General features: G+C 42.0%; 1 protein-coding gene across 6 annotated transcripts; it reads right to left on the bottom strand.

Annotated features, from left to right (window-relative positions):
• Positions 1 to 698: 698 nt before the first annotated feature.
• Positions 699 to 13,977, bottom strand: phf3 (PHD finger protein 3). Of its 6 annotated transcripts, none has more exons than XM_017461625.3 (16): positions 13,859 to 13,977; positions 11,896 to 12,153; positions 11,681 to 11,797; positions 8,390 to 9,683; positions 7,760 to 7,994; positions 6,280 to 6,325; positions 6,065 to 6,185; positions 5,671 to 5,827; positions 5,395 to 5,511; positions 5,151 to 5,270; positions 4,934 to 5,072; positions 4,649 to 4,856; positions 3,780 to 3,927; positions 3,607 to 3,696; positions 3,321 to 3,516; positions 699 to 3,056 (listed from the first exon to the last, which is right to left on the bottom strand). In XM_017461625.3, the coding sequence occupies exons 2-16, from the start codon at positions 12,131 to 12,133 to the stop codon at positions 1,216 to 1,218; spliced, it is 5,067 nt and encodes a 1,688-aa protein (XP_017317114.1). In that variant the 5' UTR covers positions 12,134 to 12,153; positions 13,859 to 13,977; the 3' UTR covers positions 699 to 1,215. The 6 variants fall into 6 exon arrangements, with proteins under 6 accessions (XP_017317114.1, XP_017317115.1, XP_017317117.1 ...); XM_017461626.3 differs by having other exon boundaries at positions 13,807 to 13,945; XM_017461628.3 differs by having other exon boundaries at positions 11,896 to 12,158; positions 13,807 to 13,937.
• Between the last annotated feature and the right edge of the window lie 1,736 nt (positions 13,978 to 15,713).

Here is a 15,713-nt window from a genome sequence, read left to right as displayed (position 1 = left end):
TCAGTGAAGGCAGGCTTGTACACAGATAGACCCAAGGGGTGCTTTCAGCTCCTGCTCTTTCGACCTCAGATTGTATGAGTGCTTTCTTGACTGGCATATGAGAAGAGGAGTTGTCCAGCAACCAGTGTCATTGAGCAAGATCTGCTTCAGCAAAGCACAATTAGCTCAACCATGTCCTGGAAATGTCACCTTAACAATCATCTCTGCTTAGGGATTTTTCACAAAGACCAACTGTTACATATACAGACATGACCACACCACTGAAGTGTCCCATGGAGCTGGTACAATGTCTACCTGATTTTTTGTTAAAAGGATACTATTTGAATAAATTAAGTTTTAATAGGGATGTTTAAAACATGATGTTTAAAAGTGGAACAGTTTGGCCATTGGGAAGTTAAAAGCCAGTAAGAAAACTACAATAGTCAAATTATATAGACTTCAATGAAAGGCAAGATGCACTGACAAATGCACCTCTCTGGATCAGTGTTACAAATATAAACATTAATCACAGATGTTTTACTGTCATGCTCAAAAGCCTACTACTTCAATCCAAACTGCTGTTCTTTCATTATTATTCCTCATCTCTCTCTCTCTCTCTCTCTCTCTCTCTCTCACACACACACACACACACACACACACAGAGAGAATAAACGTGCTAACCAGGTGACAAATATAAACAATGTGTTTACTTGTGTATATTTACAATTTAACTGCATTCTTTTTATTTATTTAATGGTGCATTAATGGAGAGTCCCATTAATACTTGACCAGGATTTTTAATAAAGTTTGTTTTATTCATTTTTTAATCAACAATAAAAAGATTTTATGAACTGTACATAAACACAATGTGCAGCAAGCACGTCATCTCTACTGTTTGATAAAGCCAAAATGTACAGACACATTGTCATTCAATGCAAATAGAAAATGTTGAAGATATTTTAAAAATGCAGAGGAAATAATGTTTTCACTTCTTGGCATTAATTTTTAATTAATAACATGAAAACCTGGTTCTGACTGAGACTTCTGGTTCTGATATTAATTAAACTTTAAAACAAAGACATTTAAACCAAACTATGAACAACTAAAAATGTAAAATTACACTCATAAAAAGCTGTTTTTAAATGATATAAATAACTTCTTACTATGCAGTAAAATACAAAAAGAACATGTCTGGTCAATGTTTTTGAATGGGTGTATCTAGGTTGAGCATGAAGTTCATGAGTGACTGTCTCTCGAGTCTCGCCTGTGTTTTTCATGATCAGAGTCCCGTCTGTGTTTGTCCCTGTCCCTGTGGTGACTGCTGTGATGTCTCTCTTTCCTCCTCTCCCCGTGCCTGTCCTCTCGCGAGTGTTTGCTCTTGTGTCTGTGCCTGCTCCGGCTTCGACTCCTGCTGCGACTCCTGCTCTTGCTTCGGCTTCGGCTTCGGCTCCGACTCCTAACCTTGTGCCTCTCTCGCTCGTAGTGTTGGCTCTTGTGCCTGTACCTCCCATAATGTTCTCGGTCATCCTTTTTGAAGGGATCAGCCAAGGGTCTGGACTTCCGGTCCCACAGCTCAGAGCCCTGACCACTCTTGTTCAAGGGTGGGAGATTCAGCATGGAGGAATCAGGGAATATTGGGGTTGTATATGACTGTGGAGGCCCAGCAACTGCCTCCGGGGCAGCCTGTGGAAAACAAGCCGGAGGAGGCACTGCCTGAGCCCAAGGTGGGGCATGCATTCGAGTTTGAGGATCATTCTGGGGGAACATCATTGGAAGAGGCAGAGGTGGAGGGTAGCTAAATGGCGGAGGGGCCTGCTGATGCATGGGTATAAATGGTGGAGGGTTAGACTGAGGTGGGTAGGTGGGCACTGGTCCAGGGTGGTAAGCATGGTCAACTGGTGCGGTGTGATAAGGAGGAAATGCAGCTGGAGGAGGTCCATGACTTGCAGTATTGAAAGGAGTAGGGCTTAGAAGACGTTGTCTTGACTGCTTGAGACCTTCATTTTTTCCAGACAAGGAAATAGTGGTGATGGTCTGAATATCTTCAACAGCTTTAAACTCTGACGGTGGCTGTGCAGACTCTGTTGCTGATGATGGTTGTGAAGGTGCAGACTGGCTAACTGATGACTGGGCTGAAGGTGCATCCTGGGTGACTTCGAGTTGTGATACGTCCTTATTCAAAGACAACTGCTTTGCATCAACAGGTTCTGACGCATCAGTCTTTTTCAAAACGCCAGTTGTGGATAGTTTTAAAGTCTTAGTCTGAATTTCCACAGTTTTGTGTTTGGAAACATCTTCAGTGGTATCATTAGTGCTATCTATCAATGTAGCTGAAGCGGATACAGGAGACAGGTTTGTGTCTTGACTAGGCTGTGTGCTTGGTGATGTGGTATCCGTTTTTGTTTCAGTGCTGTTAGGTTCAGTACTAGGCTGAATTGTGGAAAGGCTAGAGAGGAAAGTTTCTGTAGATACATCTCCTGGTTTATCCTTTAGAGATAATACAACTCCACTCTGTGGTTCACCTTCTTTTTCTTTTCCTTGTGAACTCGTGATCTCTGCATTTGAACTGGATGTCTCTTGTTTCATCTCGACAGATTTTGGATCCTTCTTTTTGATGATGAAACGGTCCAGCCTGGGGGTCGTGGGTGTTTTAGGAGTGAGACGACCTGAGGTGTCACCATCAGAGCTAGATGTCTGACTGACTGTACTACTAATTGTGTTTTTTCCTTCATCATCTGCTGGTGTAGCCTTCTCAGATTTGGGCTGCTTTAGCACGCCTGGGAGGAAACGCAATGAGACATTTTCCTCATCCTCGATATCTAATCGAGGTTCAGTCACTGCAGATTTGCTAGGATTTGCACTCTCCTTATTCTGTATCCGTCCAAGACTGCTTATGAAGTCTCTTTCCTCATCTCTAGCCACCACAGCTTTCTGGACAGGGTCTACCTGAGGTTTGTTCTCCACCAAGAAACTTGGAGGTTCACTGGCCTCACTTGGTAGGAGGACCACAAAATCCCTTTTGGGCCTCTGGCGAATGATTAGTCCCAGAAGAAGGTTTGGCCGGTTATTCTCTAACCCTGTTAGAAATTATTTTAAAAAATACTTAGTTTAGAATGGCATGTATGAGTGAATACAAGTCACTATTAGCTTTTATTTGGATGACATGTGTCTCCACAAGAAGTACCAAGCATTTGGAAATACAAGTTTAAATTGTTATGCTGTATTAACAGAGTTCATTCCTGTTTTTCGATTAGTACCAAATTATTGCATTTCTGATGATTCTACTTTTAATATTTCAGGAGAGTTTGAGAGTCATCTCTGCAAAGTAAATCAAGTCTTACCTGGGCCATCAAACGGAACAATCTGATGTGGAATTTTTTCAGTGGAGCCAAGAGGGATGAGATACATGTCTTTAACTTGTTTGCGATTGTTGGCAACAACACCGTATCGCCTGCGACTACTGAAATAGGCATACAGCAAGGTGTACGAGATCTCATCTTCCTCTGTGACTGGGGTGAAGCGAATTACACATATTTCCTGAGGAATTAGAAACAACAACAGATCATAAGCTGTGGCATTCATTTATTCTTATTAGCAAGTCATATACAGCAAGCAAGTCATGCTCACCTTTGTACCAGAGGCACGAATTTTTTCCACATAGTCCCAGACTGTTTGGGGAGAGATCCTTCCACCAACCTGGATTGTGTCTGGCAGATCCTGGGACATCAACATGAGGGAAATTAAAGCTTGCCTTAAATTCAAATGTCAAAATGATCGGGTTTCCATCTAATGACGCTTACTTCGGTAAGGTGGTCCAAAATTCCAGAGACTGGGTAAGCTTTCGTAAGGTACCGAGCTACAGATGGCATGTCTATATATCCGTTCCATAACATTTCTAAACCAGCCAGGAATGCAACTGTATCTTCTTTATTGCTCGCACTTTCCAACCTGTAAGGAAACAGTGCCTTAATTACATAATGAAAATTCCTGGAAGCCATGATAACATAAAACCTTCAGTGTTTTGTGCTAGGCAATTGCAGCACAAATTGCATGGCTACTTACGGCCATATGCATGTACACTACCGGCTAAAAGTTTAGACACACTCATTCTTTAAACTCATCAAAACTCTGGAGTAACACAAATGGAACTATGGGAATTATGTTGTGATAGAAGATGCTAAAATACTAAATTATGCTGATCTATTTTGGATTTTTTAAGTAGACCCCCTTTTTGCCTTGAATTTTCAGAAATGTATTCATTTCTCAATCGATTTCTTGAGGAATCACCCAAGATGCTTTTTAAACAGTATTAAAGGAGTTCCCACCTACGCTGGACACTTATTGGCTGCTTTTCAGAATATTTCACTCCAAGTCATTTGAAAAAAAATTTTTTTGTAAAATGTTAGTTTTCTAATGAAAGAAAATATGTTGGCACAATTATATTTTTGCCTAATGTAAAAGTAAATGTACAGTGGAGAAAATCACGCAGTTGCTAGTGCACCTAGCAGCAGCTATAGTTTCTGGTGGTCCGTTTCAAGAGTTCAAAAAAGAAACAAATTGCAGCATGACCAATCTAAACATCACCATTACTACTGTGATGTAATCCACTGCAAGGACCTTAAATATTAAGATTCAAATACAGAACATTCACAAGCTGAAGCTGTTTTACCTTGACTCAAAAGCAGGGAAGTTAAGAAGGCCTTCCTCCATTGCTCTCAGAGACAAGTCATCCACCAGGGCCAATGGAGCAACAGGTGGAGATGTGGGTGTGGGTTCATGGCACTCTCCTTCTGTAACTGCGGACTGCCTTCTAATGACAGTCGAGGCCACTTTGACAGCCTTAGTGGTTGCCTCCTCCACTGGTGGAACCATTCGGCCTTGAAGTAAAAAAAGGACAGATTAAATTCGAAAAAAATCAATGACGGTCATGATTTTTAAGGCTTAAACACGTTACCTGTGCAGATCTTGCAGTGAAGATCAAAAAGATGAGACTTGTGCAAGCTTGTTGTATCTTTAGCTTTCTTGGGGCTTTCTGCCTTTGATTCTGGTGTTTTTTCCTCACACACCTCGACAGCTTTAGGGGCAGGATCAGGCTGAAGGGAGACATGTCTTACTATAACTTGGACATACGGCTTGACAATTGCACACAGAAGCAGCTCATTCAGTCTTACCAAGGCCTCAGGAGCTTTTGCAGGTTCTTGGTTCTCAATTTCAATCTCCCCTTTGTGTGTGATTTTGGTGACTGGTCGTCTCTCCACTTCCCGTTGTTCTTTTTCGATCATTTCAATTGTCTGCAAAAAGGATTAACAGTAAGAGACGGTTAATATAAAACAATGCTTAGGCATATTACAAATTTTCCAAATATTAGGCTGACTTTTAGTCCAAAATATCTATCTGTATTTGTGTGTTAATTACATGTCGATTCTCTCGTTGTCGCCAAGCAGCCAGTTCCTTGGAGGCTAGTTCTTCTGCACTCAAACGAACTAAATCTCTAGGAGGAATCTCCCCCTTGAGAACACGTTTGAATAACACCTGGAAGAGGTTGCGCATTTGTGTTTTACTCATTGCCAACTTCTGGGCACAAAATTACTGTTTAAGAGTTTGTACAAGACTGGAAATCAGTTGGACAGAATTAGAAATCTATTACTGTTGCAACACAGGGTCCAATATGAGGATGGAAAAAACTCTTACGTTATTCTTTGTGTCTCTGAGATTGAACATCAAGCTTCGGTATTTGTTCTTGTACTTGCCGTCGACACCTTGGAAGAGGGCAAAAAGCTCTTTTTCTGTACCTTTAGCCAATTCAGCTGGCTTCTCTTTTGAAATCTTCAAGTCTGATTCCTTCATCCTTTGAGCAAGTGGTTAATGAAAATAATTCATTCTATTAATAAGTGATTAAATAAGAGTACGTCATGATAAATTGTAAAGCCACACAGCAATGATTTAATACACGATCACATGGTCATTCTTCAACAGATCATCTGAATTAAATTCCCAACGTTGTCACTAAATCCTGATTACAACATTAGCCTAAATCCCAGTACAAGGTGTTGGTAAAAGGCGAGCGTGTTGGTACATTCCATACCTTTTCAGGAGAATCTCCTCTAGTGCGTCTCGGACACTCCTCCTGATTTGTCCAGTGGATGGTTTCTTTAAGCTTGGAAGAGAAATTTTAGCCTTCTTCACCTCATGCTTCACAGTTGACCCTGAGGAAACCAAACCAAACCAAAGTATTTAATGAACTTCAGATGATTACGAATGCATGTTTTTCATCTTATGCAAGGGAAATAAGAATCTTACCAGTTTTGAGCGCTGAATCCACTGATATTCGTCTTTCTCCCGAGTCCTGGTTTAAAGTGACAGAGCAATTACACTGCTGTTTGTCATACCACATTGACACACAAATCACCCACTCAAATACACAGAATGCCAAATTATGGTACAAAAAAAATGGCTATTGAGCTGTGTGGTGCACACAAATACAAATGTGGTCAATACAAAAATAGCTACGAACATAAGCAGAAGCAAAGGAATCCCTTAATGCCCTTATGGGTTTGAGCTTATAAAATATACATGGAAATATAAAGAAATTAACATACCCCTTAAAAGAAAGTATGAGAGTAACCTACATGCCACATGAGGGCAAAACCAGTGCAAATTAGGTTAGGGACATGATGATATGCCCAGTTTTGTCCCAAACACTTTCTGAAAGTCACTTTAAAATCTTTTATGAAATGGCTCATGGAAAAAATGAATCAAATGCTTTATAAAATTATCACTTAAGCCCTATTGATAATGTAAATTTTTTATCAGGGTGCATGCACAAATCAGGTTCTTACTTGCCGTCCCACAATCCCTTGGGCATTTTTCACGACTCCCCGCTGAAAACGAATACGTACGAAATATCACATACACGCAAATTCACATTCAGTGCGCAGGTACGGAATTTAATGTAAGTGAACACACAATGCAAGCCATAGCAACAATACTTCCAATGAATCAATCATTCGCTGCTAATGTTTTAGCGCAAGCTAAAACACAGGGCCATGGAGAAGGAGAACTGCTTCTCTCCATAAGCACTCTGTTCATTCAGGTCTGCAGAGTCAGCTTACAAGGCGTCCGTGGAGATTTGTGCGTCTCTGAAGCAGGATATTATTGCAAGCTATCTGGCTTAAACACAGTTGATGGCATCTCCGTTACGATACCCGCCCTGCGACTCTCTTAAGTTGCACTTTGAAAATTTGGGGTTAGGTTTTTGGCTGGACTACTTTCAGGTACCATGAGGAAGGACTTATTTAGGCATAGGACGAGTGTGTGCCAATTCAAACCGACAGCTCTGACTGAGAGTTAATTTTATGTACTGGCCAATCTAGCATTACATAAAAGTGCCAACTGGCTGAACAGTGCTGATGGCTCTATGCACAGTAATTTATTTCACTGACACTCAACACATTGACATTGCCTATTATTACGACCCTTGATGATTTAAAGTGTTATCTTATGCAAACAAGAAACCCATGCAGCACCGGAGGCATCAGAATTTTTTAGAGAAGTCATTAGATTAGGAAGTAAACTTTCCCAGGTGTTGATCAGTTGTTGGACATTATACCCATGTGCATTTTCTAGGTTCTAACTGGACCATACTGGCTGTCCCATGCCTACAGACAAATGTAAAACCACATACTGTAGCAGATTAAGTCTGAACACCACCCGTAAGTCATTTTTTGTCAAAATCACTACTTGACACTATTTGAGTCAAAAGACCAAAAGCAAGTCTTACCTTCCTAAAGGGCCTGATTCCGCCTGCCGTGACTGATGCTTCGGGTCCCTGTTTCTGATCTGGTGCTGAATTGTTGTCTGTATTCTCAGTATTGCCTTTCCCACCTTCATCGGCACAGCATTTAAGACAGACATACTCCTGGTCATCCTTTTCCATTTGTTGTACTGTAGCCAGGTCCAGTCCAATACAATCGCCATGGAACCAGTCATCACAGCGCCCACAGCCTACCATGAATCTGAAAATACACTTAATGTTACTCACAGCACGGTCCCAGGAAGTCATTTACTGCACGTCATATTAACTGTATGGCAGTAATGTTAACAGTACAGGTCTTGGGAGTAACTCTGGCACATTTAGTGTTTTGCCTGCTTTAACACTCCCACATTCACTCAGGCCTGTTGGATTAGGTGTGTTAGAGCAGGGAAAACACAAATGTAGCGCTAGGGTACAGCTATACACAGCTCATTCTTAGGTGTTCCGGGAGTATTTCTATAAAGGCCACCTTGGGGATGGTGACAGTGATTCATTCAGGTAGTGAGCTTGTTATACAACACATTTTTAACAACCTAACAACTACCAAACCTAATCTGAAGTATCAGGTTGTTAATCTATGGATAAAAAGGAATCTACCTGTTGCTGTGTGGTTTATTACATAATCCACATTGTTTGCTTGAATCCCATGCTGTCTCATTTTCAGAAGCAGGTGTAGGTTCCCCCTCTGCTGGCCCCTTCTTCACCACAGGAGCATTATCAGGGATGAACAGTTCAGGTTCATCTATAGAAATGCTTCTGCTGCTTCTGCTTCTCTGTCTCTGCAAAAGCTTTTCTGGTTTCTTGATTTTTGTTTTCTCCTGTTCTTCCTCTGCTGGGCCGTCCTTCACTGACTGGCTCTGTTTGATCCCCGAGGGCGATGGATTTTGTGGTTTCTTTACTGAAGGAGGAGATTTATTCAAAGCTACTTTAGCAGCAGGACTGGAATCGGAGGACACCTTTCTATTTATTGTGGGAGAGCGTGGAACAGAGGGGCTGACATTGTGTTTCACCAGATCACAGACTTGCTCCTTTTGTGGTTTCAAGGCTTGTTTGGGCTTGAGAGATAGAGCTGGTTGTTTTAGGCCTATGTTATTTGGCTTGCCTTTGATGTGTTGCTGATTTTCTGCTGTAGCTTTTTGGACCTTTTTATCTTGTGGTTTGTGAAGCTTGGTCCCCTTCTGCAGGACACCTGCTCTGCTAAGGTGCTTGTTTTTGGTTATACCCAGTGGTTGCTTGGGTTTCAGGAGCTTTTTATCAGCGATTTTCTCCGTTTTGACATTTTTTCTTTCTGATTTGTCATCACTCAGCTTTTCGGCATCGTTTTGGTCAATGGCTTTGGTGTCCGTGGTTACCTCTGTCGCACCATTGGTATGTTGCACTTCATTCGGATTTACATATGGCCCTAAATCCATAGGAATTTCATTAGCTCCTTGTTCTATGACATTAAGCTCTTCAACAACCTCTGGGGCTGAATGCACATCAAATGTCTGTGCCTGTCCCGGATCCAACCCATTGCTTTCAGTGGTCATGGAATTGTCCTGGAAGCTCAGAGACTGAAGACTGCTTGTATTAAATGATCCAGAAGTAGTATGAGAAGGTCCAGGCAACAGTTCAATTTTGTAGCCCCCCACTGTCACTGTTAAGCGCCTCAACACGACTACAGGTTTCATTGATGGGTCAACTTCATGGATGTTAAACCGACGGCTCAGCAATTCTTCCCGTTTTTCCATATGCATCTCTGTTACTGAGATGCTACTGGACCCTGGTTCTTCGTCAACCTTTACTTCGGATATCCGGCCAGTTTTTTTGCAAAGCGCTTCAGTGGAAACTCCTCTAAATGGACCTGGGTGCCTTGTCCGTCCACCTCGGCCTCGGCCTCTAGATGAAAAGGCTTAGAAAAGACATAAAAATAACTTTAATGGCAAGTCTGAAGCAGTTAATTATGTTTCATCACGAACACAATCCATCCTCTGATGTATCAAGATTACATATTGAAGAATGAGTGGCTCTACATTAAAACTCACACCCAGCCATTATATTATTGCAAAAAAAGGTGTTTACACTAGAGCTGCAGATTAACTGGAGTACATACCAAAGTTGTGTCCCAAATGACGTACAATACACTTACACTACCCACTGTACTCTACCACCTAGTGTTTGAAGTTTAGATCTTCACAAATGGAACACTAACAGTTTTTTACTAACCAGGAGTACAAGCAGTTTTCCAGTTGTTGGCACACAGTGGGTTACCTCTAAGGCATGGGATCATTTTATATTAAATGCCGCAAAGAAGAGTGTAACCTGCAAACTTTACAATGCGGAGCTCATGTAGCACGGAAGCACGACAGTGATGCACAAGCAGAAACTTATGTTTATATCCAAAATGCTCCACTGTGTGCAAAAAAAAATTTAAATAAAAATTTATTGAATTAATGTTTTTCCCCCCCATTCGATTAATCAATTAATTGGAAGAATAAGAAATAATTGGCAGATTAATCGATTATGAAAATAATTGTTAGTTGCAGCCCTGCTTAAAAGGTTCAGATTAATTCAAGTTTATTGTCATTATATGCTGTATTTGCACGCTTGCAGTGTAAAATCTGTCGTTTATTACAAGGGGAACGATCTATTTGTAACGAGGTCACGTTGGTCCTCACTCGCATTGTAGACACGGTGATAAACAGTAGGAGCGTGAGTATGATCTGTAATATCACATTAAAATGGTACGGTCAAAGTAAGCATCAGTAAAACAATACGCCTAAGTTTTAGTCTGAAGTTTATATTTGTAACACTCAATTTGTGGATTTTATTTTAAATAAAACAAAAAATGGTATTGAAAATTTGTGTTTCCAGCATCCAATTAATTGAAAAAATAATAATTAGTTGCAGCCCTAGTTTACACCATATTACAGTTTAAAAACAAACCCTATAAATTTTCTCCACCTTGAGCACAGCCAGAAATCCAGCTTATTGAGGAATGTGTTATTATACATTTAAGCATCCTTTCAAAAGTGATGTATTGTTTATAGAGTTGTTACTGTGTCACAGTTTCACAGGTAGTTACAGTGTATGATGGCTGACTTTTTCAAAATAAAAGATTGAAATGAATTTCAGTTTATTACCATTTACCAGTTCATTGTTTTACCTAATCAAGTTCCTTTAATGTCCAGCTGTAACTCCCCAAAAATTTAGGCTGGATTTCACAACTCTGGACTATAGCTAAGTCATATTACTACTACCACTACCACCACCACTACTTCTACCATGACGACAGAGCTGCACTGAAAACCTATTGGCTGTGTAATCTGCTACTGTTGTAAACATGTTACATTGATGTGTCTGCTCCTGCTATTAGCATTTTTATAACTATAATGCACAACCCTATCAAACGTACAGACGAACATCCCACTGCTGACCAAAACTAAACCAAACAACCATCCGCTTTTGCCTAAGCAGCACTGCACACTAGTTAGACTTTTTTTCCTCGCAGCCACTCTCTCTGCGACACTGTGACAAATACTGACACAGTAAGATATTTTATTTTGAGTCACTGAGAAAATATTCTAAGCAAGACGAACATTGAATGGACTTGACCTTTTTGTTTCCTTTTGTGTGTGTATGTGATGGGTTTTTTTTTTTTGTTATAAACCACACACGAGGTTTAATTTCCTTTCATCATCACCAGTGGGCTTGTGTTGTTTTTTTTTCTCAAAAGGTGATGATATTTTTAAAACTAGGTTATCATACAGTGAAAATTCCAAACCATAAAAACCTCTAATCATTCATTTTAGTACAAGTAGTTTTGAAGAATGCAAAATCATGATCTTGGTAGTAAACTGTTAGGAAGCCAGAATGATGACGCTCATGCTCTCGCTCTCTCATTCATACCAGTTTGTTTCCTCTGTAGCTGAGTGGCGCCTTTCCTCCTGCCTCGGGGAAACTTGGCCGGAGTCTCGTCCCCATCAGCACATGTCTGGCTGAAGCCTGAAGAATTCATGTCATGGTCTGAAACAATAAGAAAAGTCAAAAAGAGAATTTAAAACCTTTTCATGTCCCTAGTCCCTGCTAGTTTTATGTTAATGTTTATAAGTATGTCTTTGCACCTAATGAGCTGGAGAGCTGAAGGTTAGCATCGTCATTTTCTAAGAGATGAAACTGTGCGCTGGCAGATCCAAACATAGGATCCTTGTCACTGAGCATGTTCTTGAGTGAGTCTCCTGGTAGGCTGTGGCTCGATGCAAACTCATCACTTGCTTCACATTCCAGGTTCTGGCCGAGGAGCAGGGAGTCTTCCAACTGATCACTGGGAATTAAATGGTTAAACGTGCCAACTATATCCATGAATGCTTCCACTGTCACGTCTGCTCTAGAAAAATATAGATAGAGGGAAAAAAGGCATTTTATTAAATTACTGTGAATTAACCACAGCCTTGTCAGATGATGCAGGGGTGGACAAATGAAAATCAATTCATTAGTTAGACCAGCAGGCATGTTGAAGCTCCGGTGTGATGCCCAGGGCCATGTTTTGGTTGCCTGGAAACCTTATTCACTAGGCTAAATAGTGGCAGCGAACGCAATTTAATAACATACAGCCTGGACACAAAATATGCTTATATATCCTGGGCTGCTGATTTGTTCAATGGCCAAGTCATTATCAAACCATCTCCGAGATGTACCCGACGTACATAACATGCATATATAATTATGCATGTAGGTGAAAAATGGGCCACATCCAGGTCATTAACAGGTTATATCGCCAGAGCAACAGGCTCATAAGTGGAATATTATATACTTTCATACGACACTGCCGTGGATACACCCTGGATGGGACAGCTATCCATCACAGAAGTGTCTGCAGATGTTCTCCAGTTTCCTCATGAATCTGAGCGGGATACATTCTTTACTGACAATGAATGGAGAGATAACGATCGTTCTTAGATAACTGCTTTAAAGTGATGGAGAAGTGCAAGAGTTCTGTTCTAAGACCGAAAAAAAATATATCACTCCATATCGTGACCTTCTGTATTTAATAGAAGACCCTGAATACATGACCATACTGCTGCTCATTGATCAGCCCCAATGCAGGCTCTTACTTACTTTCCTCTGACCCCTGTAAATTCTGACCTGCCGCCATAAATCTAAGAGAAATTGTTGTTGTTTTTTAATGAGTAAAGAAGAATCATTAAAGTCACAGCAAACAGTCACTTTGTTTGAATTATCACAAACAAATGTGTTTTATCAGCATTCCATAGGTCCACCCTTATTCCGGCAAGTCCCGTCTCCTGCGCTAGGATTGGTTAGAAGTTCATGCCCGTAAACACGCCGCAGACTGGACTGTATGAGAATGAAACACAAGCCAATCGTAATCCAAGAGGTGGAATATTATCAGCCAATCCTAGGGCAAGAATTCGGACCAGTCGGAATGCAGGTAGGAAAAAACGCAAATACGAACTAGCACGCTATGTTAGGCCTGACTAGCCGAGTGTTAGAGAGCTAGCTAACATACACCGACTATACTCTGCAATGCTGACAGGTTTTGAAGTAATTACACCTCTAGTGCCTACAATATCCAGTATGTCTATTGGAAGTACTTATAAAATGCACCAGCAAATCGCATGCTCAGTAGCAGGTTAGCTTCAAACCACCACACGACACGGGCCGTGTTTGGAGCTAAGCTAAACCAGCTAAGCAGTGTGTGTTCATAAACAAGTGACCTCGCGTTTATAACAGCCGCCGCTCATTAGAGCTGCCCGTAACGGGTCATGCTCCAACACCATGCATAAACGTTACAAACTCACTTTACGGCTCAGCGACTTCATTCGCCTGAGATGTGGGGAAACGCGCTGCCAGCTGTGTGCTACAAACATGAACTTGTAAACTCCGTTGCTAGTGCGCAGGCTGGAGCTAAACAAGGCCGTGTGCGCGGTGTTAAAGCTTTAACGTTAACGCCCACCTCGCGCCTCAGCACTGGACCAGGAACTTAACGAGGTTCGTTTAAAAACAAGCACCATTACCTTACTGTCGAAAAGCCAGGGCATGTTTTAAGTGGTCAGTAATTTCACTCACACTATGCTCCGCTGTCTACATTCCCACTTGAGATTTAGGAGTAAGTAGCCTGCACTTCCCCTTCCCCTGCAAGACAACACAGTCAACTGCAATGCATCTTCAGTCCGGTAGAGGGCTTTCAGTGGGGGGACAGACTTTCAGCACACCGCCCTCTACCGGCCTAGGCGTGGAAATAAGAGAAAAGTCAACTCGGCTTTATTCAGTCCGTACATGATTTCGTGGAGTGTTTATTTTATTTGATTTTTTATTTATTGGTTAGCACGTTCGCCTCACACCTCCAGGATTGGGGGTTCGATTCCCGCCGTGGTCCTGTGTGTACGGAGTTTGCATGTTCTCCCCGTGCTGCGGGGGTTTCCTCCCCAAACACTTCTCTCCTTTTTCCCATAGCATCTCCACTGCTAAAGCCATATACTACCAAGAGAAGATTGGCAGCTCTTCCAACACCCATACTCTCTTCAAAACCTTTTCTTCACTTCTCTGTCCCCCTTCCCCTACCTCTCTCACTGCAGATGACTTTGCCACTTTCTTTTCCAACAAGGTTACATCAATCAGGAACCAGTTCTCAACCCCAGCCATGCATAGACCGGCTCCTCCACGTAACTCTCAACTGTCCTCCTTCTCTCCTCACTCAGTGACCGAAGTCTCAAAACTCCTTCTCTCTAGCCGTCCCACAACCTGTCTTCTTGACCCTATCCCTTCTCACCTTCTTCAGTCCATCTCTCCCACACCATTACCTGCACTGACACACATCTTTAACGCATCCGTCTCTACTGGCACATACCCTACCTCATTTAAGCAGGCCCGGGTTACCCCAGTGCTTAAAAAACGTCACTTAAACCTGCTGTGGTTGACAACTACAGACCTGTTTCCCTCCTCCCTTTTCTTTCCAAAAACCTTGAAAGAGCTGTTTTCAATCAACTCTCCATTTTTCTCACACAGAACAACCTCCTGGACACCAAGCAGTCTGGCTTCAAAAGCAGTCACTCCACGGAGACTGCTCTGCTTTCCATCACTGAAGCCTTACGACTAGCAAGATCAACCTCAAGAACATCTATACTTATCCTGCTCGACCTTTCTGCTGCTTTCAACACTCAATCATCAGATCCTCCTGTCAATTCTCTCCAGCCTAGGCATCAACAGAACGGCTCTGGGCTGGGTGGAATCCTATCTCTCAGACAGATTCTTCAAGGTATTGTGGACGGGAGGTATTTCTGAAACTCAGCAACTCACAACTGTGGTTCTTCAGGGGTCAGTTCTGGGTCCACTTGTCTTTCCTATTTATACTACATCTCTGGGGCAGGTGATTGAGTCTCATGGCTTCTCTTATCATTGCTATGCTGATGACACCCGGCTCTATTTGTCCTTCCAGCCTGATGATCCATCTGTCTCTGCACGAATCTCTGCTTGCCTGTCTGATATCTCGGACTGGATGAGGGAAAACCACGTTAAGCTCAACTTGGCAAAATCTTCTCGTCATCCCAGCCTGCCCCTCAATCAACCACAACCTCACTGTACAGCTCGGCTCAACCACACTCAAGCCAAACAGGACAGCCAGGAACCTTGGGGTGACTTTTGATGACAACTTGACCTTTACAGACCACATTTCAACAACTGCACGGTCCTGTAGGTTCATTCAGTACAACATCAAGAGAATCAGACCCTATCTCACCGAACAGGCTACACAACTACTAGTCCAGGCTCTTGTCATATCATAACTGGATTATAGCAATGCACTACTCTTCGGCCTCCCAGCCAGCTCCATCAAACCCCTCCAGATGATTCAGAATGCAGCAGCACGCCTCGTCTTCAACCAGCCCAAAAGGACTCATGTCACACCCCTCTTCATCCCCCTCCA

Source organism: Ictalurus punctatus, chromosome 29 (genome assembly GCF_001660625.3).
Source record: "Ictalurus punctatus breed USDA103 chromosome 29, Coco_2.0, whole genome shotgun sequence".
Classification (NCBI taxonomy): domain Eukaryota; kingdom Metazoa; phylum Chordata; class Actinopteri; order Siluriformes; family Ictaluridae; genus Ictalurus; species Ictalurus punctatus.
This window is presented reverse-complemented; position numbering and strand designations above follow the sequence as displayed.

What these genes read in the sequence shown, in the direction of transcription:
- phf3 (XM_017461625.3), bottom strand. Translation starts at nt 12,133, where the DNA reads ATGGATATAGTTGGCACGTTTAACCATTTAATTCCCAGTGATCAGTTG. An exon ending in GACAACGAGAGAATCGACAT is followed by an intron (nt 5,271 to 5,394) that starts GTAATTAACACA and finishes TCCTTTTTGCAG; the next exon opens with ACAATTGAAATGATCGAAAA. An exon ending in TCACTGCAAGATCTGCACAG is followed by an intron (nt 4,857 to 4,933) that starts GTAACGTGTTTA and finishes TTTTACTTCAAG; the next exon opens with GCCGAATGGTTCCACCAGTG.